At 45.5% G+C, this 25,289-nt stretch overlaps 1 protein-coding gene across 1 annotated transcript in view; it reads left to right on the forward strand.

Annotated features, from left to right (window-relative positions):
* The window catches only part of p4ha1b (prolyl 4-hydroxylase, alpha polypeptide I b), a 55,493-nt gene that overhangs the window by 21,066 nt on the left and 9,138 nt on the right, over positions 1-25,289 (forward strand). Inside the window, exons 3-9 of the mRNA XM_084322090.1 lie at positions 479-575; positions 1,985-2,136; positions 4,143-4,280; positions 5,772-6,011; positions 20,122-20,327; positions 22,994-23,170; positions 23,709-23,779. Coding sequence (XP_084178216.1) covers positions 479-575; positions 1,985-2,136; positions 4,143-4,280; positions 5,772-6,011; positions 20,122-20,327; positions 22,994-23,170; positions 23,709-23,779 — 1,081 coding nt within the window. The remainder of the gene's footprint in view (positions 1-478; positions 576-1,984; positions 2,137-4,142; positions 4,281-5,771; positions 6,012-20,121; positions 20,328-22,993; positions 23,171-23,708; positions 23,780-25,289) is intronic.

Below are 25,289 nucleotides of genomic sequence, written 5' to 3' on the forward strand. Positions count from 1 at the left end.
ACGGTCTGGCAGACGATACAGGAGCAGGGCTGCACATACCACTAGACTCAAGGACAGCTTTTACCACCAGGCCATCAGGCTTCTCAACTCATTAACCTAAGATATTTCACTTTGCATATCTGCTTACCTGCTGTCGGCACTGTTTACATACAAATCAACTATGACTGCTGCTATTGAACCTGGACTGCTACATACCCAATGTGCAATACTGTTGTATACACTCTGTATAGTGTTATATCTTTTACTTGTGTTCCTATCTTACTTTATTCTACCTTTATATGACTAGTGCTCTAGTGCATCTACTGCTGAGCTGACCTGTTCTATGGTCCAACACATTTCATTGTACCGCTGACCTTGTGTTAACATACATATGACAAATAAAAGAAACTTGGACTTGAACTCGGAACTACTGCCATCATAACGATCTTCTACTACAAGCTTAACATGACTCATGTTGTTGATGCGGTGTGTCCTTCAGGCCACATGACTGATCTGCTGTACACAGAAAAGGACCTGGTCACCTCTCTAAAGGACTACATCAGGGCAGAGGAGAGCAAACTACAGCAGGTCAAACAGTGAGTAGAGACGGGGGCGATATGACCCAAATATCATATCATTCGTTTTGATAGTATAATGGTATTTGACTACTCAACCTTGACTGTCTTTAACTATGAGTGAACACGACATTCTAATTTACCATCTTTAGATAACAACGTTTGAAAACATTGTTCCTCTGAAAACTTTAAACAGACTTATATGGTTCTTCGTCAGAGGTGGAGAAGACATTAACGTGGTGCAGTGAACATAATCTCATACTTAATGAAAGCAAGACAGTTGAATTAATCATTGACTTCAGGAAAAACATACCCACTAAAACACCCATGCTCATTAACAACCAACCCATTTCTGCCACAGACACATTCAAATTCCTAGGAACACACATCCACAATAAACTGAGCTGGGACCAGCACACCACCCATCTCCTCAAAACAGCTAATCAGAGACTATTTCACCTCAGACAACTCAGGAAATACAAGGTCAGGAAGAATTTAATGGTCCAATTCCACACAGCCATAATACAAAACATTCTGTCTTTATCCATCACTGTATGGTACGGCAACACACCCAAACACACACTACATACATAGACTGGATAGGGTCATAAAAAGGGCATCCAAAATGATCAACTGCAAACGTCCCACTCTGGACTCCATACACAAACACCATACCATCACACGCGCAAACAAAATCATCAGTGACCCTCTGCACCCAGCTCACCACCTCTTCCAACGCCTCCCCTCTGGTAGGAGGTTCAGGTCACTGGGCAGTCGAACTGTGAGGTTCAACCACAGTTTCTTCCCCAAGGCCATACAGCTGCTCAACTCCTCCTAATCTTCACCCCATGCTTGTTATGTTTCTCTGTTTTTTTGTTACGTTGCACCTGATGTTTTGATTTTTTCGTACTGTACTGTTCCGTCGTGTACTTTTTTAGGTGGTGTATTTCTGTACTGTACTGTTCCGTTGTGTGTCTTTTATGTGGTGTATTGTCGCAGCTACCACCTGCACCGTGCATGAATTCCACCGGCCTGGCCGTGTGGCAATAAAAGGAACTTGAACTTGTTTGAGGTACACAATTGTCGTGGTGCTATTTCATTCATCATGATGTATTTTGTTTAACTTTTTTTAATACTGCTGCACATTTCTTTTTTATTCATGTAACAATATACAGTATGAATATCCTCAGAGATGGTTTAAAACAGACATACACTAAAGCACACACATACACACAAACGTGCACGCACACACACACACGCACGCACGCACGCACGCACGCACGCACGCACGCACACACGCACACACACACACACACATGCAGTCACACACACCCACACATATTCATGCACACTTACATTCCTACACCTAATGCAGATCAACAGATTCACATTCAGTGCTCTAACTTTTGCAAACCTTTCCTCCCCGTCAGGTGGGCGGATAAGTTGGACGTACTCACAACCACGGCCACGCAGGACCCCGAGGGCTTCCTGGGGCACCCGGTCAATGCCTTCAAGCTGATGAAGAGGCTGAACACAGAGTGGGGGGACCTGGAGAGCCTGGTGCTCAAAGTCACCACTGAGGGTAAGGATGTGGATATACCGGCACATAGAGAGCCATGTATAACCTCATACTCTGCTCCAGAGCTGCTGCTCTTGACTAAAGGCATTCTTAGTCGAATAACAGTCATAGATTTTGTCGACTAATAGATTAGTTATTCTATATCTATAAAATTGAGCCTCCCATGGGCGGCTACGTGGCGCAGTGGGCAAGGCGCTCGCAACGAATGCTGGAGACTAGGCTCGAACAGGATGCCTCCTGTTCGAGCCCCGCTCTCCACATTGCTTTCAGTTTAGCTGGTCGTCCACAGTAATACACATTGGCCGTATTACGGGGAGGGAAACTGAAGGGTGGGGATCGGGCGTTGTGGACAGCGACTCCTACAGGTCGGTTGGTGCGCCTGCGCAGTAGAATCAAGAAGCGACGGGGGCGGGGCCCCTCCAAAGCCCAGACCCCTGACACTGAAAGATCGAGCCGCGCAGGTGAAAAAGATGCAACGGCTGTTACCTCGAGTATCGGAGGGGACTCGTGCAATGTATGACTTAGTCCACATTGCAGCCGGCTTGTGGGAGGCAAGAAACAACGTTCAAAGATAGGGGAGGGTTGAATTGGACGATATGAAAATTGGGATGGGAGAAAAATTGAAAAATGGGAGAAAAAGTGGATCAAAAATCAAAAACATACAACATACAATCCTGAAGGATGGTTGGAAATAAGTCAATCAGCATGAAAAAATGTATGACTAATCGACAAAAAAGTCTTCGACTAATGCCAAAACAAGCGATACCCGACCCATACCTTTGGCTAATTTGATTGATCCCTTACTGAGAATCAGAATTTACCCTAATGTGCAAACCACACCTAAAGACCCATGGAAATGGCATTCATGGCATTACCAGCTTGTGATTTGACGTATTTCCAAAACCTAACAGACCTTCGGGGGAGGAAGGTCCATTTGACTGACGTTTGATTGACCTCCTAAAGTACCTGCGCATTGGAGAGTGCGGTTAAAAATCGAATGTATTTGAATTTTTTTTTGGTGTTCGTCCCCAACTGCTATCTCTATGGACGTCTATGCGCGTCCTGTGCCGTCTCACAGAGTCGTGTTCGTCGTTATGCCTTATAATCACCCTGGGTAGCGAGCGACCTGTCGGACGTCGATGATGCCATTTCTATGGATGCTGTTATGACCTGTTGTCCCTGCTTACCTGTTTTATTTTTTATGCTTTCCCTTGTATTGGTTATTATTATTATTATTATTATTATTATTATTATTATTATTATTATTATTATTATTATTATTATTATTATTATTATTATTATTATTATTATTATTATTATTATTATTCCCTCATTGCATTTCTTTACCAAATTGTTGCCCACTTCAACACCTGCATGTCTGGCCATCCTTGTGGGTGAATCTCTCAACGGAATACCCATCTAAGGTTTCCTCCCTTTTTTTCCTCTTTCCTGTGGGAGTTTTTCCTCATCTTCTTTGGGGGTTTAAGCCAGACGGTGTTGTTCCATTGCGGGCCTGTGAAGTCCACTGAGACATGATGTAATTAGATGTTAGGCTACAAATATATCTGACTTGACTCAAGTGCAGAGTGACTCACAGGTTAGGTACATTTTCCAGAAAAAGAAAGATGTCTTTAGATGAAGAAAAAAAAAGAGAAAATTGTGAATTTTTTGGTAGTGATAAATAGATGAGAACTAGGTGCAGATATAAGAGGTAAAATAGAGGAAAACGCTTTTCATTTCATAAGATCATAGAAACAAATGCTCTATGTTATGGAAACAATTCCATCATTGAACCAGGTCTGACAGTCTATAAAAACATGGTTACATAGCTTTACATGTCTTTGATTTTATAACTGAACTGAACTGACGGTTGCTTGCTTAATTATTATTCAGCATTAGAGACGACCTGCCGTCAGGTTATACGTTTAGTTCATACCAATTGCTGTTAATTATTCTCTTATCACCTTTTTTATTAACCTGTCCTATTCTGCCCCATTGCTCTCTCCCAGGTTTTATTTCCAACCTGACCATCCAGAGACAACACTTCCCTACAGACGAGGACCAGACGGGGGCAGCCAAGGCTCTGCTCCGTCTGCAGGACACCTACAGGCTGGACACCAACACCATCTCTATTGGAGACCTGCCTGGTAAGGAAGAGGCAGGTTCACTGTTGACTGTGGTATTTACATTAAAAAGGGTGTTGTGTCGGATAACACAGCCGATTTCCCTGTACCTCCAAATGTTATGTTCTGTTCTGTTCTGTTCTGTTCTGTTCTGTTCTGCTCTGCTCTGTTCTGTTCTGTTCTGTTCTGCTCTGCTCTGCTCTGTTCTGTTCTGTTCTGTTCTGTTCTGTTCTGTTCTGCTCTGCTCTGTTCTGTTCTGTTCTGTTCTGTTCTGTTCTGTTTTGCTCTGCTCTGCTCTGCTCTGTTCTGTTCTGTTCTGTTCTGCTCTGCTCTGCTCTGTTCTGTTCTGTTCTGCTCTGCTCTGCTCTGCTCTGTTCTGTTCTGTTCTGTTCTGTTCTGCTCTGCTCTGCTCTGCTCTGCTCTGCTCTGTTCTGTTCTGTTCTGTTCTGTTCTGCTCTGTTCTCTTCTGCTCTGCTCTGTTCTGCTCTGCTCTGTTCTGTTCTGTTCTGTTCTGTTCTGCTCTGCTCTGTTCTGTTCTGCTCTGTTCTGTTCTGTTCTGTTCTGTTCTGTTCTGCTCTGTTCTATTCTGTTCTGTTCTGTTCTGTTCTGTTCTATTCTATTCTGTTCTGTTCTGTTCTGTTCTGCTCTGTTCTGCTCTGTTCTGTTCTGTTCTGTTCTGTTCTGCTCTGCTCTGTTCTGCTCTGCTCTGTTCTGTTCTGCTCTGTTCTGCTCTGCTCTGTTCTGTTCTGCTCTGTTCTGCTCTGTTCTGCTCTGTTCTGTTCTGCTCTGTTCTGCTCTGTTCTGTTCTGCTCTGTTCTGCTCTGTTCTGTTCTGCTCTGTTCTGCTCTGTTCTGTTCTGTTCTGCTCTGTTCTGCTCTGTTCTGTTCTGCTCTGCTCTGTTCTGTTCTGCTCTGTTCTGCTCTGCTCTGTTCTGTTCCGCTCTGTTCTGCTCTGTTCTGCTCTGTTCTGTTCTGTTCTGCTCTGCTCTGTTCTGTTCTGTTCTGCTCTGTTCTGCTCTGCTCTGTTCTGTTCTGTTCTGCTCTGTTCTGCTCTGTTCTGCTCTGTTCTGTTCTGCTCTGCTCTGTTCTGCTCTGCTCTGTTCTGTTCTGCTCTGTTCTGCTCTGCTCTGTTCTGTTCTGCTCTGTTCTGCTCTGTTCTGCTCTGTTCTGTTCTGCTCTGTTCTGCTCTGTTCTGTTCTGCTCTGTTCTGCTCTGTTCTGTTCTGCTCTGTTCTGCTCTGTTCTGTTCTGTTCTGCTCTGTTCTGCTCTGTTCTGTTCTGCTCTGCTCTGTTCTGTTCTGCTCTGTTCTGCTCTGCTCTGTTCTGTTCCGCTCTGTTCTGCTCTGTTCTGCTCTGTTCTGTTCTGTTCTGCTCTGCTCTGTTCTGTTCTGTTCTGCTCTGTTCTGCTCTGCTCTGTTCTGTTCTGTTCTGCTCTGCTCTGCTCTGCTCTGCTCTGCTCATTGATCATGTTTCTGCCTGAGTGATCCCCATGCTCCCCCCTGCACCCTCTACTCTAGGGGTGACATACAAGAGCCCTATGACCGTGGAGGACTGTTACGAGCTGGGGAAGATCGCCTACTCAGACGTGGACTACTATCACACCGAGCTGTGGATGACTCAGGCCCTCAGACAGCTTGACGAGGGAGAAGAATCTAACATAGACAAGGTGACCGTACTGGACTACCTAAGCTACTCCATCTACCAGCAGGGGGAGCTAGAGCGGGCCCTGGACTACACCAAGAAGCTGTTAGAATTGGGTGAGTCCAGAGACCTTTCAAAGCGGGAGACTAACCAATTTATGCTCACTTCCTGCAGTGTGTCACATGGGGTTAGGAGATTAGAGCAGCACAGGTTCCATTCACCCCCAATGAGAGATGTAGAGGTTTTGACTGAATGTGGCCAATTTCTTCCCTTATCATAGAAATGTAGGTAAATATTGGAGCATCTCTAAAGGTTGAAGGTGTTTTGAGCGTTCTGACATTAAAAATAGAATCTGTAATGCCTTCAAACAGTGACCTCTAGGCAAAAGAGCCCCGTTCTGTATTGGTCTAATCCAGGGGTGGGCAACTTTGTATATGGTGAGGGCCACAAAATGTCCACAATCAATCTGGGGGGCCGCATTGTTTATCGGCAGTCCCGCCAGTAGTACCCCATCACTCAAATAGCCCTAATAGTCACAAGGTATATAAACAATTATAATTTGTTGTAACTTTGTTTTTATTCCATTTCAAATGCATTTAGTAATGCAATTTCAACTTTATGAATTTATAAACAGCTGAATTTAAAAGTATTGCTGTGTAACCCCAAATATATACAAAAATGATCAATTATAATTAAGGCTTCTAATAAAATAAATGTATGAACTTAAAGCCCACTGCTCAACAAACACAAAGCAGCATTCCTGCTGCATTTCACTACAACAGTAAATCAAAAGTGCAATAATAAATGATTTTGTTAAATGTATAAACTTTTATCCTGCTACTAAACAAAACATTATAACACTGAAATGCATGTTATGGATATGAAGCACTCAGGAATGTTTTGTTTAGTAGCAGGATAAAAGTGTATACATTTAACAAAATCATTTATTATTGCACTTTTGATTTACTGTTGTAGTGAAATGCAGCAGGAATGCTGCTTTGTGTTTGTGTTATTAGTGTTATCTGAACACTATAGTAAACAAGTAAAGTGCAAGTAAAGTAAAGTGCAATACTACATGCCTCCCATTGACCCTTTATCAAACTGGCATGACATTCACCCTCGCCCCACAGTGGGTCAATAATGGTTATAATAATAATAATAATAATAATAATAATAATAATAATAATAATAATAATAATAATAATAATAATAATAATAATAATAATAATATAATAATAATAATAATAATAATAATAATAATAATAATAATAATAATAATAATAATAATAATAATAATAATAATGGTCCCCTCTCTACACCTCTCCATCATCTCCCCCCCTCTCTACACCTCTTCATCATCTCTTCCCCCCTCTCTACACCTCTTCATCATCTCCCCCCCCCCCCCTCTCTACACCTCTTCATCATCTCCTTCCCCCCCCCCTCTACACCTCTTCATCATCTCCTCCCCCCCTGTCTTTAATGAGACACTTGTGGTCTCTCTTTTTGGCGCACAATAGCAGGAATGTCAACTTCAATGTTTGTGCATGCAATCTGCATCAGATGAAATAATGTTTCATCCGACAGCCTGTTTCTCTCCTTTGACTTGATGTGCTTCATGTTTGAGAAATTGCTCTCACATATGTATGTGCTCCCAAACATACTGGCCATAGAGAGGGCAAAGTCCCTGAGGAGTGGGAAGCGGGGCTCAGGTAGCAGTTTCCAAAACAAAATTCCCCTCATTTCTCTTTGCTTGAAAAAAAGGATCCGACTGTAGCTCGCACAGTTCAAGCTGCAACGGTGGGGGCTGCTCTGACACCGTAGCGGTGAGGGGGCCGGCAAACAGCGCTATCCGTGACTGCATGCCGTTGAAATCTTCAAACCGATCATTGAATTGCATTTGCAGTGTTTCAATGTCGTTCCTGTACTTTCCGACGGCTCAGCCATCGGATTTCTGTGTGTAGCTGCAAGTCGCCATAATCAGTGTCCATCTCTTCCAAAAAGGAGACAAACTTTCTATGGTTTAGTGACCTGTTGCCTCCACGAATTAGATTGGTAACGTTGGTAACCAAATCCATAACATGGCTGTAGTCAAGCTTCTTGGCACAGAGAGCCTCCTATATCAGATAAAAAAAAAGAAAACCGTTTTAACGACTCTCGCATATAATTTTACTACACTCGACTCGCATTGGTCATTATTAGTGACCCACAATAGATGGAAATTATGTTAGCGAACTTACCTGATGTATAATGCAGTGCAGCATTGGACACTCAACGCCACTCTGCCTTAGAAGCCCGGCGAATCCTGTGCGTTTTCCTTTCATTGCCGGTGCTCCATCGGTAACAACAGCCGACAGTTTATCAAAACCCCCATATTGCTGCACGGCACTTTCAACAGCGTTTCATATGTCCACACTAGGGCTGACCCCTATTAGTCAAATAGTCGACTAATCGATCGAAAGGAGCCATAGTCGACTGCCAACTCTTCTTAGTCGAATACAATACAAAAAAATAAAAAAATAAAAAAAATAAAAAAAATAAAAAATAAAAAAATATTATATATATTTTTTTTTTTAATATTGGCCTGGGGCCGCATGGAACGTCGGTGAGGGCCGCATGCGGCCCGCGGGCCGCCAGTTGCCCCTCCCTGGTCTAATCAATGTGTGGGTTTTATTTGAGTGGATATATAGGGGAGGGGTTACTATCGCTGGCCACACATCAGGCTCTGCCAAGAGAGTTCTGGATAAATTCACAGTGTAGTAAGTTACCATTATAGCTATAATATATATATATATATATATATTATATAATTATTATTTGAATTCTTTTGAAAATGTTTGCAGGAAGGTCGCTTAAACATGTAACTGACAATTGCATTGCTATTTGTTATCTCCCCCTCCTGTCACGTCTGTTATCTGAGCCATTCATGTCCCTCTTGTATTTTGTGATCGGCTCCAATGGAATCGTAATGAATCACCAGAGAGCCATTTATTACCAGAGTTTGACACCAGGTTAGATACAGTACAGTAGTAGTATGGACACCATGTTGTGGCCAACTTATCATAGTGATAATAGTGATGTTGTAACTGTCCCTCTTGCAATGATGAAGCAACTCGTCTTTGATGTTTACTGATTGGCTTTATTTCCGTTCGAAGAGAACATCTTTATTCCGAACCGTAAAACTGTGAAAACATACATGAAATACAATCAATCACGGATCAAACCATAACAACATACATACAATTTATCGGTCGTTACAAGGGTGGTTGTTAACCCACTGAACTTAACTACAAGCGCAGTACGGTCCCAAACGTACCTTATTGACTGCATGCAATATGAGAGGACTGTTATGGAGCTTGGTGTCGATGTGGCTTGTCTGAAGATGGTGAGGAGTGAAAGGACTGACCTTACGGGCGCTCCCTATTTATACACTAGTGGCGGTCTATTATGACATCATAAGGCCGAAGGACCGCCCACACAGGGCGATCTATTATGACATCACCACTGCAGTTACACTCCCACCAAGCATATATAAGCAGTGTATATGATTCGTACGATAACTGCCCCATAATGCCTAAACGTAACGCAATAACTACAAATAACAACACAATACTATGGTCCTTGGCCTCCACCGGAAGAATCACCTCAGCCTGAGGAAAAGCGAAAAAGATAGAAAGATAGAATGATATAGAGACAGCTAGAGGGCCCAAGAGGCGTCATTCTGCTTCCACCAGCGTCACCGTCTTATGGATGGGCCTCTCCAGGACGACTGGTGCGGAGATGCGCTTGCCTTTCTTATCTAGCTTGGGGTCGCTGATAAGCAACTTAAGGCGGCGCACTCTCCCGTCTATCCCTGGACACACTTCGATAACCTTAGCCATCCTCCACTGGTTGCGTGGTGTGGACTCATGCTGTAGGAGTACGATGTCGTCGACCCTTGCGTTCCTCCGATCCTTGGTCCACTTCTGTCTCGGTTGGAGTGTCATGAGGTACTCCTTCTTCCATCTGGTCCAGAAGTGGTTGGCTAAGAGTTGCACTCGCCGCCATCTTTTGCGGAGGTACAGATCTTCCTTGACGAACCTTCCGGGCGGCGGAGCGAGGATTGTGGACTTCATGGTCAGGATGTGGTTTGGTGTCAGAGGCTCTGGGCTGGATGGATCATTGAGGCACTCGACGGTCAGAGGTCGGCTGTTTACCACCGCCATGACTTCATATAGGAACGTACGTAGAGAGGCGCAGTCAAGTTGTGTGGCTGACTGCGCTAGAATGGCCATCAAGACGCTTCGGATGGTGCGGATTTGTCTTTCCCAGGCACCCCCCATATGACTTGCCGCAGGGGTGTTCAGGATGAACTCGCATCCAAGTTCCTTGCACTCTTCCGGATCCATTTCTTTCAGTGCTCTAGCGAACTCTCCTCGTGCGCCAACGAAGTTTGTGCCTTGATCGCTTCTTATCTGGCGTACGTTTCCCCGAATGGCGATGAAAGCGCGCAGCGCATTAATGAAGGCATCCGTGGTCAAGTCATCGAGCATTTCGATGTGGACGGCTCGGGAACACATGCATGTAAGTAACAATCCGTAACGCTTTAGCTCTTTCCTGCCTTCCTTTACGTGGAATGGTCCAAAACAGTCCATCCCGCAGTAGGTGAATGGCGGCGCAGTTTCCATGCGTTCCTCCGGGAGATCTGCCATTCTCTGCTGTTCCGTGCATCGTCTGAACTTCCTGCACGTAATGCACTTGTAGATATGGGATGATGCTGCTTTGCTGCCGCCTAGTATCCATATACCATTGGATCGAAGTGCATTCATGGTCATCCCTCGTCCTTGATGGTGCACTCTCTCGTGATAGTGCTTGACGAGTAAGCCCGACACATAACTGTCCTTTGGCAGGACAGCTGGATGCTTCACCTGTGGTTCTAGGGCGGCGTGCGTTAGGCGTCCGCCAACTCTGAGGACGCCGTGGTCGTCCAGGAATGGCCCTAACCGGTGCAGCGTAGTGGCTCTGCCCTTGAATGGGTTCTCCTGTTGGCTCTGGAGTGCCAGTATGTCTTGCGCAAAGGTTGCTCCTTGCACCATCTTGATTATGGTTAGCTCCGCTTCTCTTCTTTCCTCTAGGCTGGTGGCTTCACAGGACTTTGGCTGGAGCCCTTTCCTTTCCTTTACGTGGCGCTGGAGTCTGGCGATAGCTTTCACCAGTCTGGACCAGTCTGAGAACTTGGGTATGCGCTCTAGCAGCGGCCAGACTTCTTTCACCCCTGTGGTGAGCACTTGGGCCTTCCTAACTTCCGGGTCGTCACTTGCAATCTCTCCCACCTTGCCTTCTCCGCCTGGTAGCCCGTCCTGCCAAAGAAAGTCTGGGCCGGAGACCCAGTTAGAGGCTATCAGTGGATCTGCTGCGAGCCCCCTTGAAGCATGGTCGGCTGGATTGTCTTCCGACGCCACGTACCTCCATTGTGTAGCCTCTGTGCTTTGCTTGATTCGTTCTACGCGATTTGCTACGAACACGTGAAACCTTCTGGCTTCGTTATTGATGTACCCCAGTACAACCCTGGAATCCGTCCAAAATACTTCTCGTAGGCACTCGACTTCCAGTTCCTTCTTGAGCATATCACTGATGCGGACGGCTAACACCGCTGCTGCCAACTCGAGCCTGGGTATGGTTGTGACCTTAGTGGGAGCGACTCTTGATTTTCCCATTACTAAGGTACAGTGGGCTTCGTTTGAATTACTCACTGCTCGAAGGTACGAGCACACTCCATAGCCGTCCATACTGGCATCGGCGAAGTGGTGCAGTTCATAGTGCTGAACCTTGAAGCTTAATGGCACGTAGCATCTTGGAATCTTCGCCCCTGCCAGCTTGTGGTGGTCTCGGAGCCAGCACTCCCACCGTGGTCGTAGGTCATCGGGTAGCGGTTCGTCCCAACTGAGCTTGTCCCGGCACATCTGTTGTAGGATCTGCTTGCCTCACAGGATGAAGGGCGCCACAAATCCCAGCGGATCGTATACCGAAGCGACCGTGGACAGGACTCCGCGTCGGGTACTCGGATTCTCTTTGACGGTCACCCGGAACTGGAACTCGTCCGCCGCCACGCACCACTGCACCCCGAGTACTCTCTCCAGGTGCAGCTCCCCTAGTGCCATATCCTTGTCGCTGGGAACTTCGGCACACTCTTCCCCTGGGATTGTGGCTAGGACTGCCTTGCTGTTAGAGATGAACTTATGCAGCCGGAGGTTGCCTGTGCTGCAAAGCGCTCTTGCTTCTTTCACCAGCTGGATGGCTTGGTCGACAGATGCTACGCTAGCCAGTCCGTCATCAACGTAGAAATTCCTTTGGATAAACCTTATAGTGTCGTCACTGAAGGTTCCTCGTCCTGCGGCCGCGATGTGCTTGAGTCCGTAGTTTGCACAGCCCGGTGACGAAGCTGCCCCAAACAGATGGACCCTCATCCGATAGATGGACGGTCGGTCGTCTAGGTTTCCATCATCCCACCAAAGGAATCGGAGGTAATCTTGGTCTTCTGCCTTGACATGGAACTGATGGAACATGCGTTCTATGTCGCACATGATTGCCACGGGCCCTCGTCGAAAGCGACACAGCACTCCCACCAAGGCGTTGGTCAACTCTGGGCCTGTCAGCAGATGGTCATTCAAGGATACGCCTTGATACTTGGCGGAGCAATCGAGGACCACCAGCCGTTTGCAGTGCAAACAGATTTAGGCTGGAGCGTGGTGGGATATGGAACCCCGGGGCTCCACTATGGAGATACCATCGGACTCAGTCACCACGTCCTGGTAAAGCAAGTGAGGCCAGGGTTACCGGCCTCGGCAGGGCTCACCAGGGAAGTGCACTATGTCAATAGGACCCAGATCAAAGAAGTCGTGCTACCGACAGACGTACTAAAGAGACTGGAGGCCGACTTCTCGGAAAGAGCGGCAGAGGCCAACCCTATATCGCAAGAGGATCTACGGTTCATGTCGGAACTGAAGAAGGGCATCAAGCTAAAGAGCAACGGTCATTATGAAATGCCGCTGCCATTTCTGCTTCCAGCTCGCCCGGTATGGGCGCTGGTGCCTCGAACCACTTCCCTGCGGAGTTCCTGTGGCGCGAGCTGGTGCCTGTCTTTCCTGAGGTTACCGACACGCTCTCGAGCAGGTCTGCGTCTCCCAGCTCGCCCTGTACGGGCTCTGTTGCCGCGAACAGCTTCCTTGAGATGTCCGCTGTCTGCTGGCTACAGCGGTCGATGGTGTGCCGTATGGGGTCTTCCGGCACTTCCACGCACTTCCACTCCTCAAAGGCCGCCACCAGCTTCTTGTTGGCGCCGCCAACTGCAGTTACATGGCGCGCGGCGTCGAGTATGCTCGCTGGGGCACATGCGCCCGTGACGCTCAGCTCTGCATCGGCCTTCCGCATCGCCGCCTTCCATGCCTCATGGCACTTAGAGAACTTCCGTTCAATCTTTGTCCTTCGCGCATCCTGCAGTTCTTGAGCCGCGGCCGTCCGCCTGCGTGCTCGGCCCTCTGCCACGGATGGGTTCTCTTCCTCCACCACCGTATTGGACTGGCTGCCACTAGCCGACATCTTGCTGTAATGCCAGGATGTTCGATGTTCTAGAATGTTCCGGAAGGTTGTGGATGTTCTAGAAGGTTGTGGATGTTCGATGTTCTAGAAGGTTCCGGAAGGTTGTGGCTGTTCGAGGTTCTAGAATGTTCCGGAAGGTTGTGGATGTTCAATGGTCTAGAATTGCACGGTCATCGTGGTGCAAATACGTTTTACTGTAACTGTCCCTCTTGCAATGATGAAGCAACTCGTCTTTGATGTTTACTGATTGGCTTTATTTCCGTTCGAAGAGAACATCTTTATTCCGAACCGTAAAACTGTGAAAACATACATGAAATACAATCAATCACGGATCAAACCATAACAACATACATACAATTTATCGGTCGTTACAAGGGTGGTTGTTAACCCACTGAACTTAACTACAAGCGCAGTACGGTCCCAAACGTACCTTATTGACTGCATGCAATATGAGAGGACTGTTATGGAGCTTGGTGTCGATGTGGCTTGTCTGAAGATGGTGAGGAGTGAAAGGACTGACCTTAAGGGCGCTCCCTATTTATACACTAGTGGCGGTCTATTATGACATCACAAGGCCGAAGGACCGCCCACACAGGGCGATCTATTATGACATCACCACTGCAGTTACAGATGTAATACAGTAAGCCAGCCACTGACACTCCAGAACTCTTCTGGTAATAAATAGCTCTGCCTCTAACAGAAAAGTCTGTCCCTTCCTGTTTATTTCAGTGCTACAGGACGTCTGTCCCACCCATCCTGTTTACTCCTGAGTGCCACATGCCACCTAGTGGCTTACTCTCGTAACACGCTGGACAGACAGACAGACAGACAGACAGACAGACAGACAGACAGACAGACAGACAGACAGACAGACAGACAGACAGACAGACAGACAGACAGACAGACAGACAGACAGACAGACAGACAGACAGACAGACAGACAGACAGACAGACAGACAGACACACTGACCGCTCTCCAATTATAGTAGTAGGATATATAGCTATATTGTAACTTATTATACTGTGAATTTATCCAGATATCTTGGCAGAGCCTGATGTGTGGCCAGCAATAGTAGTAACCCCTCCCCTATATCCACTCAAATAAAACCCACACAGTGCCTCATACGTTGATTTGTGCTCAGCTCAGCTGGTACATTGCAGGATGTAAAGGAAATTATAAAATTCCAATTAAGTAAAGGCCCAAGGCTTATTTCCTTGCGATGGGCTACAAAAACATAAACATAAGCAGAAGTTGGGGGTTAAGTTTAGCTATAATGTAATCCATAAATTGACTCACTTTGTGAGTCACAATTTGCTACTATGCCAAAATAGCGATTATAGGATCTGGCTGAATTACTACTATTTTGAAAACATCTCACAGTGTTTTGAAGATAGAACTCCAGTAAGTGGACAAATTATTTAGGACATTGACAGAATGAGTGTGCTAGAGAGATGCCGGTGAAAGACAAGGATCTACATACTTTTTTTTAGAGAGTTGGACTTTTGAGAAATGCAGGCGATGCAGCACCTTAAATTGAAGGAGGCCTCGAGGAACACAGGTTGAGGCTGTGTTAACCCCTTCCAGGGCCTCTCGACAAGGCTGCGACAAATCCCTTTCCTTCGCAGACCCAAGAATCTCCAGTGATGGCCTTTGTAACTTACACAAGAAATCATAAATAAACGATACTGTGCCCCTTTTTCAAAGGCTCAAAGGAAAACAGAGATTCCATGGGTGACTCACCAGGCAAATCGGGAAAGGGAGGGGTATTAGTTTTACTATAACTACTGTACGAACCTGGAGGAATCTGAAGAGGTGGGATCCATGAACTAATTTGCATGGCCTTTTTCAGTGTTCATGGGGCAGTTTCATCAAAATCATTGTGTAAAAAGTTAAAAAGTATTTTGCGTATTTTATTTTATATGGTTGGCAAATGACCATGACACAAGCGGGATAATCAAGTTGTAAGTTTGAGTTTTAAGGCTCTTCGTCTCCAAGTTGTGCCTTAGAACCTAACACACACCTAGGGGCTAGATCCACAAAGAATGGATTGCACGGTACTAATTGCACCCTTACTTACAATTCATTATGAATTGAAAATGGGGGACCCTGATGTAAACAAGAAGAAAGTCTTTCTCTGGTCTGCATCCCCTTAACAATTGTGTGTATTGAGCCGTACTGTATTGTACCCATTCTGCAATCTGTTAATAAAATGTCCATTCAATCAATGCTACTGTTGTTGATTATCCCTGACATAGAGGCTGCCTTTTCTTTTTTTGGTGGCAACATGCCTAAATTACGACTATACAATCTTTTCAGAATCAGCCCATGTAGGGTGCGGCTGGGTGGCGCAGCGGACATTGCACTCGTCACCAACGCAAGAGACACCGGGTTCAAATCCGGCTGTCGGCGTTGCCTCCGGCTTGGGCCGGCCGTCATACTGGCTCAATTGGCAGAGTCAGCGGGTGGAAGTCGATGGGTGGTAACGTTGTGGACAGCGACTCCTACAGGTCGGGGGACGCCTGCACAGCAGAGACAGGAAATAGCGGGGGTAGTGTGAGCCTCCCACACGTTACACCTCGCCAATGAGAGTCCGCACTGGCAGGTGAAAAGATGTGACAGGCTGCCTCCTCGTGTACCGGAGGGGACACGTGATGCAAGGCTTCTATCCTCCCTATGACCAACCTGTGGGGGGCATATGCGAGCAGCGTTCAAGACAGGGGAGGGGAGAATTGGAAACAGCGAAATTGGGATGGGAGAAAAAATAAAATAATAATAAAAAAATAAAGCCCAAGTAAATTTCCTGTTGGAGAGCTTGCTGAGACAGTAGCTGTTCCTCTAGTTCCATTCCCCTTTAAACTTGGAGCGTCCTCATGACTATGTCTGCTGTTCTCAGAATAACATCAGCTTAAATCCCAATTTAACAGTTTCTCTCTCTCTCTCTCTCTCTCTCTCTCTCTCTCTCTCTCTCTCTCTCTCTCTCTCTCTCTCTCTCTCTCTCTCTCTCTCTCTCTCTCTTCCAATGTATCTATTCAATTAAAATAATGCAAAAAGCGCAAAATAGCGGAGTGGACTAAGCACTCGCCTACCACCGCAGAGACTCTGGGATGGAATCCAGCTGTCAGCGGTACCTACCTCCGGCTTGGTCAGTCGTCCCCACTAACACAATTGGCAGTGTTAGCGGGTGGGAAGCCGGCGGGGTATGTGTGTGTCCTGGTCGTTGTAACCTGCGGTTCCTACTGGTTGGTCGGGGCGCCTGTTCAGCAGGGGAGGGGATCGGGGGGAAATAGCGTGAACCTCTGCACGTGTTACGTTCCCCCAGTGAGAGTCCTCGCTGTCAGGTGAAAAGAAGCGGCTGGCTGACTCCACATGTATCGGAGGAGGCATGTGGTAGTTCTACACCCTCCCTAGGCCGACAGTGGGGCAATGCGCGCAACGACCAGGAAGGGAATTGGCATAACGACTAAATTGAGATGGGAGAAAAAATACAGAAAAAAGTGAGAGAAAAAAATATATATAAAAAAAAAATAAAAAATGCTAAAACCTCTGGACACAGTGATCTTGTAAAGGAGGTTAATGGAAAGCATCTACAGTACTATGTCCATTATTAAAAGTCAGAATAGCAGCTGCTGCATCAGGATCAGCTACTGTGATTTACTACTAAAGACGACCAGATGGTTCAAAACAAGACATCTGGAGTCAGTCCAGACCACAAGGCTGGAAGACCATGGCCACCACCACAGATGAAATACTACATCATCATCATACAGCTCTTTGGTGAACAGTTACATATTGTAAATCCTGAGCTGACACACAAACGAATTAAAAGAATTAGGACCTGGAAATAAATTATTACAATGTTACAAAATGATATACACTATATAAAAAGAATAATAGTAAAAAGAATGAAGTCACAATACACAAACAAATATTCATCAATATGCTTTTATCTCATACCCTGCCCATTTCACATTACATTGCGTGTACTAATCCGTTTGTTTTAGAGGTTTTTGTTGAAAATAATTATATTATTGCTGCCGTTATCATACATTCATTCAAACCTTTATTTATTCTCGAAAGGACAATTGAGGTCACCCTATTTATATATGGACCGCAGTCCAGAGTGCCCCACAGCAATTAGTATAACATAAACATAGGCATAAAATCAGCACACAATTGACAGAATAAAAAACAATGCATAAATTGCAGATATAATTATAGGTATGAAAGTAGTGCAACGTAAACGTGCAGACAAAATAATAGGCATAAAATAAAGCACATGCAAGAGACCAGCACCCAACTCCAGGAAAGGTCCGGGAAAGGCCCAGCCGAAGCCATAGGCTCCAACCCCCCCCCCCCCCCCAGACCTCCCCCAGAGCCGAACACCAGCCTCCCGCATGCGCCCCGACGGACCCCGGTCAGTCCCCACCACTGAACTCCCCCAACCCACCGACACCCCAGGGACCCCCCACATGAAGAACCCACCACAACCCCCACAGCACCCCAAAGCGTTCCAAAGGTCAAAGTGCCATCCCAGACCACCCACAATGCTACACGCGCCCCCCCCCCCCCCCCCCCCCCCCCCCCCCATCCAACCACCACCATGTCCATCCGCCCGAACATCCAGAATCGTTGCCCTCCCCGACAACGCCGCAGGCCATGGGTTAACCGTCTGTAGTGTGATAGTAAAGGGTTAACCTTCTGTAGTGTGGTAGTGAAAGGGTTAAACAAATGTCCAGCTTGGGAAAAATGGCTGTTGAAGGCCTTCAGTTATCAAGCAGTCATTATATTTGACCTCTGTAGCCATGGAAATGGTAGCCTTGGTTTTACTAGAATGTACTTGTTGTGAAGGATCAGATTAAACCGAATATATATGTTTATTTATATATATATATTTAAATAGTATTTGTATATCGTTTGATATCCCCTGTATATTCCTTGTACAATATGCACTGAATATCCCTTTAGTCTACTAAACAGCCCATAATAGTTTCATTCTACCATTGGACGAGAACCTGGCGCCAGCAGCCATACCCCTAGGTTCAAGTTCAATCGTGCCGCCCAACATGTCGTGGCAAGCCCGGTTCCGCGTAGGAATACGTCTGGCGGAATACGAATGGTACTATTTGTTCACAGCGCATATATATATGGCGCAAGTAAAGTAGAACTTTCTTTTAGTCCAGTTCTTTACCCTCCAACCGAGTAACAGACGCGAAGCCTCACCCACGACGCACGTGTGGTGTAGTAAGGCCTACTTGGCCTCAGAATAGGCATTGAGATATCGTGTGGATTAATAGTTGAATTGTCATAGTTTGGCACTATACCGTCGAGTTGGACGTATTTCTATTAAGCTAATAATAGTCTATTTATGTATGGTGCATCGTTCGGTTAGAGTTATAAAGTTATCAGTACCCCCATCGTTCCTGACGTTATCTGGAGTCTTAACCAGGCTGGGCAGACCACTAGTGGTGCTTGCATCCGAGGAGCTCCGGGCCAGGGCGACTGGACCTGTACATTGGATTACTCTACCCGGACGACGGCGAGCCTTCCATGGCTTGGATTATGCTTTGGGTGCTTTGATTATTCCATGGATAACGGCCAACACTGCGGAGTGTTGGAACTACCCCCCGGAGAGGACTCCAGGTGAGACGGCGCTCTACACCAGTGAGGTCGCCTCACGTCTCTCCGTTGTGGACCGGCAGCTACCGTCCACCAGAGGGTCCAGCTGTATTCGTCTGCGGACCAAGGTTCTGTGGGCACCGTGTTCAAGACTTTGGATTCTCCCAAGAAATCGTCGGCCAGATGGGATACCGCCAGCGGCTTCTCTAACCCCCCCCTCCTACTGTCTTACAACCAGCGGGACCCCCCCCCCCCCTTAGTGTATCCAGCTATAATCATTTAAGTACCATCGCTATAGTTTCCTAGAGAACCGGGTTGTATACTTACTCCCTGCGTAACCAGAGATTGGACATTCAATGTTGATTTACCTACGAATACTCATTTGCCATACAAGTGCATTTCAAATCATAAGTGTAAACAAGTGAACGTTGTATATACCTTTTGCTATATTAAATATTCGATTTGTACATTTGTGTGGACTTCGTTTCATCAGGTGGGAAAGTGTTCATCATATTTATATCATGTACTGGATGGCCAGAAGTTAAAGTACAAGAGGTAGTGGTTTAATAATACCATACTTAACAATACAGTCAGGGAATTGTACCCCTCAGTTACAGTACTGCTTTCCAAAATGTTGTTGGGTCTGAGTATGAACTTGTGATTAAATCTACATAATAGCTTGATTTAGCATTCTTGACAGATGATGTACATTTGTTTATAATCTGTCTAAAAAATAACCAATATATCGCTGCTGGAGGGACAAAACCTCATAACTCCAAAAACCCAACTTTTCAGCAGATGAAAAAAACGAACACAGATTTGAGGGCGAATAGAGTTACGAGGTTTAGACAGATGATTGGTTTAATGCTTTCCCATTGTGTAGACTTTGTAAAACCACACACACATGGAGGATGATCTACTGAGTTGATAAAAAAAAATATATGGAGTTAGGAGGTTTTGTCCCGCCAGCAGCGATATATAATACATATAGGTATTTTGTGCTTGACTTTCTCCGTGGCTGTCCTTTCTTCCAGACCCAGAGCACCAACGGGCCAATGGCAACCTGAAGTACTTCGAGTTCCAGATGGAGAAGCAGCAGAAGGCCGCGGCGGAGAAAGAGAAGGAGGGCGGGAAGAAAAAGACGAGTGAGAAGCCCAAGAAGAAGAAGAAGGCCTTCAGGGAACCCATCCCAGAGAGGAGGAAGTACGAGATGCTGTGTCGAGGGGAAGGCATCAAAATGGTGAGGAAAAGGCCATAGAATTATATACAAAAAAGAGGCAGTGTAAAGAAAGGGAGAGGAGAAAAACTGATGAGTGAGTTTGGCTGCTTCACGTTGGATGCTTCGTTGAATTTGCCTGTCTTTCTCTCTTCAGTTGTTTTCAATGTTTTTTTTTTATTTTTTGGAGCACTCCAAGGTGAATATGTGTCTCAACATTTAACTGCATCTCTCCATATGTCGATGTCATCCTCATGTCAAATGTTGTGTTGCCTAGCAACGAGAATGATGCAACAGGGTGGAAAGGAATCCCATCCCGAGCATGACATAAGAGCAAAATGGCCGCTGTGTGAATAATGGTCAATGGGTCTCATTCCCCAATATTTTCCAAAGAGTTCTCTTGGAAGACTTATCTTGGAACCGACTGAGACAGAATCAATGACAAGTTCACACTGAGTCCTCAACACGCACACACACACACACGCGCGCGCGCGCAGTATACTGTATAGCCTACGCGCGTAATGAATGAACGCAGTATAGGTTTATTATTCCATTAATGACTTGTTTCATTAGGATTTAGTAGATACTATATATATGCTCTGCCCTACGTACAGTATAAGTACAGTCTGTACTTATACTGTACGTAGGGCAGAGCATATATATAGTATCTACTAAATCCTAATGAAACAAGTCATTAGAATAATATAAGCCTATATACTGTTCATTCATTAGACACGTAGGCTATACTGGCGCACACAAGCCTTATGGAATATTAATGCAGTCTATTTCCACACGATTAGCTTTAGTTCTTATTTATTTATTTATCCACTGTCATTTCAGTGTTGGTGTGTATAGGCTATATAGTGTATTTCAATATAAGTTGAATTGATTAATGATATATTCAAAGGAATGCAGGTTTATAGCTATATCAAACAAAGGTCTGTCCCATTGTATACCAATCAATGGGATATATTGCATGTTGACCTGCATTCTTTCAAATGTATATAATTAATCATTAAAACAGATATGTAACAAATAAGAAATCCAAATTCCACAGAATGCATTAAATAATTATTATTTTCAATCATTTCACAATAATTGCATAATTGTGTTTGAATATCTGAGTAATTAAAGTAATTATACATTTGTCCAAAATAGCTGGTTCAGATATGGTTAATCCAGCTGCCCTGTGATCAGATGAATCCATATTATTTATTTTTCCGACATCAAATGCGTAATTTCTTATCGTACAAATAGTGTCATATTTATTTTAATTATGATTAACACTTTGAGTGCCATGCGTTGAGTTCCAAAAATGAGAAATCTCGTTATTTAATCGTAATTTTTTTTATTATCGATTTCCATAAATTACCACCCCCTATCGTCTCTCTGGATGGTATTGCACCCCATTGGATTGGACTGAATGAAATGGATGGGAAAAATAGAGTCCGGATTCCACATTTTACTTGTCAGGCATGTAATCCGAGCCAAGCGCACTCATTGCCGAGCCGCAGAACAGCGTGGAATATGTGTTTCGACCACCCAGCGTTGGATCAATAAACACGATTGATATTTGGAATGGCGATCAGGAATTGGAATAATCTTTTTGGAGAACATCTGATCTGAGGTAAGGAATCTATTTTACCAGTCTTGGGATAATCAGAGCTGTTTTCCATATGTGTGTGTGGCTGTGAGTGTGTGTGTGCTGATCAGGAAATAAGAGAATCGATTTTTCAGCCCGCTTCTATAGCGTGCATAAGTACACATATACTATCGATAATCTAGCGTTTATTTGAAAAACGATTCATAAATAGGCCGAAAAATTACAACGTGTTTTGTGTATTACAGTAAAGCGCTTTTTTTTCTGAAAGTTTAAAAAAACTAGCGTTTTTCAAAATGGTATAAAACGGAAATGAACCGATTAAAAAACAATCCGTTTCGACAATGTTGACTGCAAACAAGTCATTGATAAGCGACTTATAACTATAATTTAAGATATAGTTTATGCATTCGCAAATATGATCGCCCTCCATTGACTACAGCGTTGGCACTCAATCGCCTATTTCTGGCACCCCCTGCTGGCACGGAATGTGTTTTAAGTCATTAATTCCAAGGAGCCCTGTAGCGTTGACATGAAGGAATCACTATGAGAATACAGTCTGTCAAGTTAATAAAATATTCAATTAGTCAATCAATCATAAGTGTGCTCCTCAGCACTCTTAAATCTGCTCTCAGCCACGCTCAAATCCGATCTCAGGAAAATGTGGGGAATCGCGCTACCAGCCCTATGTCTTAAATGGGCAGAAATCTGCCTAAGAGGAAATTTTTGGTCGTAAATCCGTTCGGGAATGAGACCCAATGGTCTTAAGCTACCATCAAAACCGTTCGAGGTGCACACAGGAATTTTATGTAAGAGGGTTAGGTCATCAATGCGTAAGTAAACAACTACTGGAGATTCGTTCACTTAATCCTGGTCCCAGCGCTGCCACGGTGCTGTACTGTGTGTGCTGTCCTGCGGGTGCTGTCCTGTGGGTGCTGAATTTTCACATTGTCGTGAAGGACATGTTGTCAATGTCTCTAGACCTTTTGTCTGAAGTCCTAGGTGTGTTATTTCTGTTGGCATCGCTGATGGAGGAATCCTACGGACAGTAGGTTAAATTCATCTCATTTATCACCCTTGATCACTTCAGACCGACCGCAGAAGGAGCCGGCTGTTCTGCCGCTACTTCGACAACAACCGTAACCCCACGTTCCTGCTGAAACCTGCCAAACAGGAAGACGAGTGGGACCGGCCCTATATTGTCCGTTACCATGACGTCATCTCTGACAGTGAGATGCAGAAAGTCAAGGAGCTGGCCAAGCCCAGGGTAAGTGAAATACGTATGAGCACATTTCACTTCTGTTTCAGACCATTTCAGATCATTCCCTCAGATCATTCACTAATTTATGACTTTGATCTGTTTGGTTCAAGATGTAAACCTGCACTGTGGAACTTTTTCATGTAAAGAATATCACTTCTTCTGTAAGCTAAATCACAGAGTTGGGTGGCGTTAGTATGAACAAGAGAAAACTCTCCCAACAGCGTTGCATGAAACACAGTGAAATTCTCCATACGAGCTCAACTGGGTACAACCAGTGCAGCGAAATCCATAATGGCCACTAGGTGCCAATCTTCCATAGTGCAGGTTTAAGATGAACAAAAATGTCATGTATTAAAGGGTAGTGAGGAGGGTGTCACAGCAGTACAGTAAGGGGCCGAGAGATTATGCTGCCACCCACACACACACACAAAGACACAGGCACGCACATACCAAAGCCACAGGTGCGTGTGTCTCTCTCTGTGTGTGTGTGTGTGTGTACTTGTGTGAGTGAGAGAGAGTTCAAAATGTATTGATGGCTCCACAGCTGCGCAGAGCCACCATCTCCAACCCCATCACTGGTGTGCTGGAGACCGCCCCATATAGGATCAGCAAGAGGTAAGGCACAGCCAGGAGCCTCCATGGGGGGAGGGCGAGAGAGGTGAGGAGAGAGAGAGAGAGAGAGAGGTGAGAGAGAGAGAGAGAGAGAGAGAGAGAGAGAGAGAGAGAGAGAGAGAGAGAGAGAGAGAGAGAGAGAGAGAGAGAGAGAGAGAGAGAGAGAGAGAGAGTGAGTGGAGTCAGTGTACACACACCCGTAACTTCCTCTCCTCTTTTTATCTCACCTCCCTCCCGTTCCTCCTCTCTCACCCGATCCTGGTCTATGCCTCCATTTCCGCCTCCGTTTCCTCCTCCGTCCGTCTCTCCTTCCTTCCTGGTGCTTATAGGCTGCAAGGCTCCTGAGCAGAGACACAGAGTCATAACTAATAGGATATCATTAACATATGACACACAAATATCCCTTTTGACAGAGTTACGATCAAAGCAGAATCACAGATATTCATAGGTGGGGTGGGAAACTGTACATTGGAGGTGGTTGGGTGGGGGGGGGGGGGGGACTGTACATTGGAGAATAGAATATAGAATAGACTTTTAATTGTCATTGCACAGTATACAACGAAATTTCAGGGGAGCTCCCACAGACCGTAGTACATATATACATACATGAACACATAACACATATAACACTGTACATAACAGAATATTTTAAATAATAAAGTGCATAATGGGTGGTAATCAGAGATTATCAAGTGCAGTGGTAAGTGCATGGTGCACGTGAGGGGACAGTCAATGAGTATTTAACAGTCTAACTGCTTGGGGGAAAAAGCTGTTCTTAAATCTTGTACTCTTGGCATGTATGGACCGGTATCTCCTTCCTGAGGGAAGGAGTTGGAAGAGGTGATGTGCTGGGTGCGACTGGTCCTTGATGATACATTTGGAGCGGTGGAGGCAGCAGGAGGTGAAGACGGAGGTGATGTTTGGTAGAGGAGTCCCGACGATCCTGCCTGCCGCCTTCACCACCCTCTGTAGAGCCTCTTGCTCTGCCTTTGTGCAGCTGGAGAACCACACAGACACACCGTAAGTCAGCACACTCTCAAGCGCACAATGGTAAAAGTTGACAAGGAGATTTCGTGGCAGGCCAGCCTGCTTCAGCTTCCTTAGATAGTATAGGCGTTGCTGGGCTTTCCCGATCACTGAGGCGGTGTTGGTGCTCCAAGACAGGGTCTCACTCACACTGAGACCCAGGAACTTGAACTCAGTGACCCTCTCCACTACCTCGTTGTTGATGAGCAGAGGGGAGTGGTCAGGCCTTGATCTTCTAAAATCCACTATGATCTCTCTTGTTTTCTTTATATTGAGAGCCAGGTTGTTATTGTCACACCAGGCTATAAGGTCCTCCACCTCCCTCCTGTAGGCAGACTCATTGTTGTTTGTTATGAGACCCACAACTGTGGTATCGTCTGCGAACTTGATGATGTAATTGGAGGGGTAGGAGGGGGTTGGGTTTGGACATTTACAGGGGCCAGTTTAGAATTGCAGTCTCCCGTAGGTGCTCCTTGAGAGTGGTTTT

This window comes from Notolepis coatsorum (genome assembly GCF_963971535.1).
Source record: "Notolepis coatsorum genome assembly, chromosome: 9".
NCBI classification, from domain to species: Eukaryota; Metazoa; Chordata; class Actinopteri; order Aulopiformes; family Paralepididae; genus Notolepis; species Notolepis coatsorum.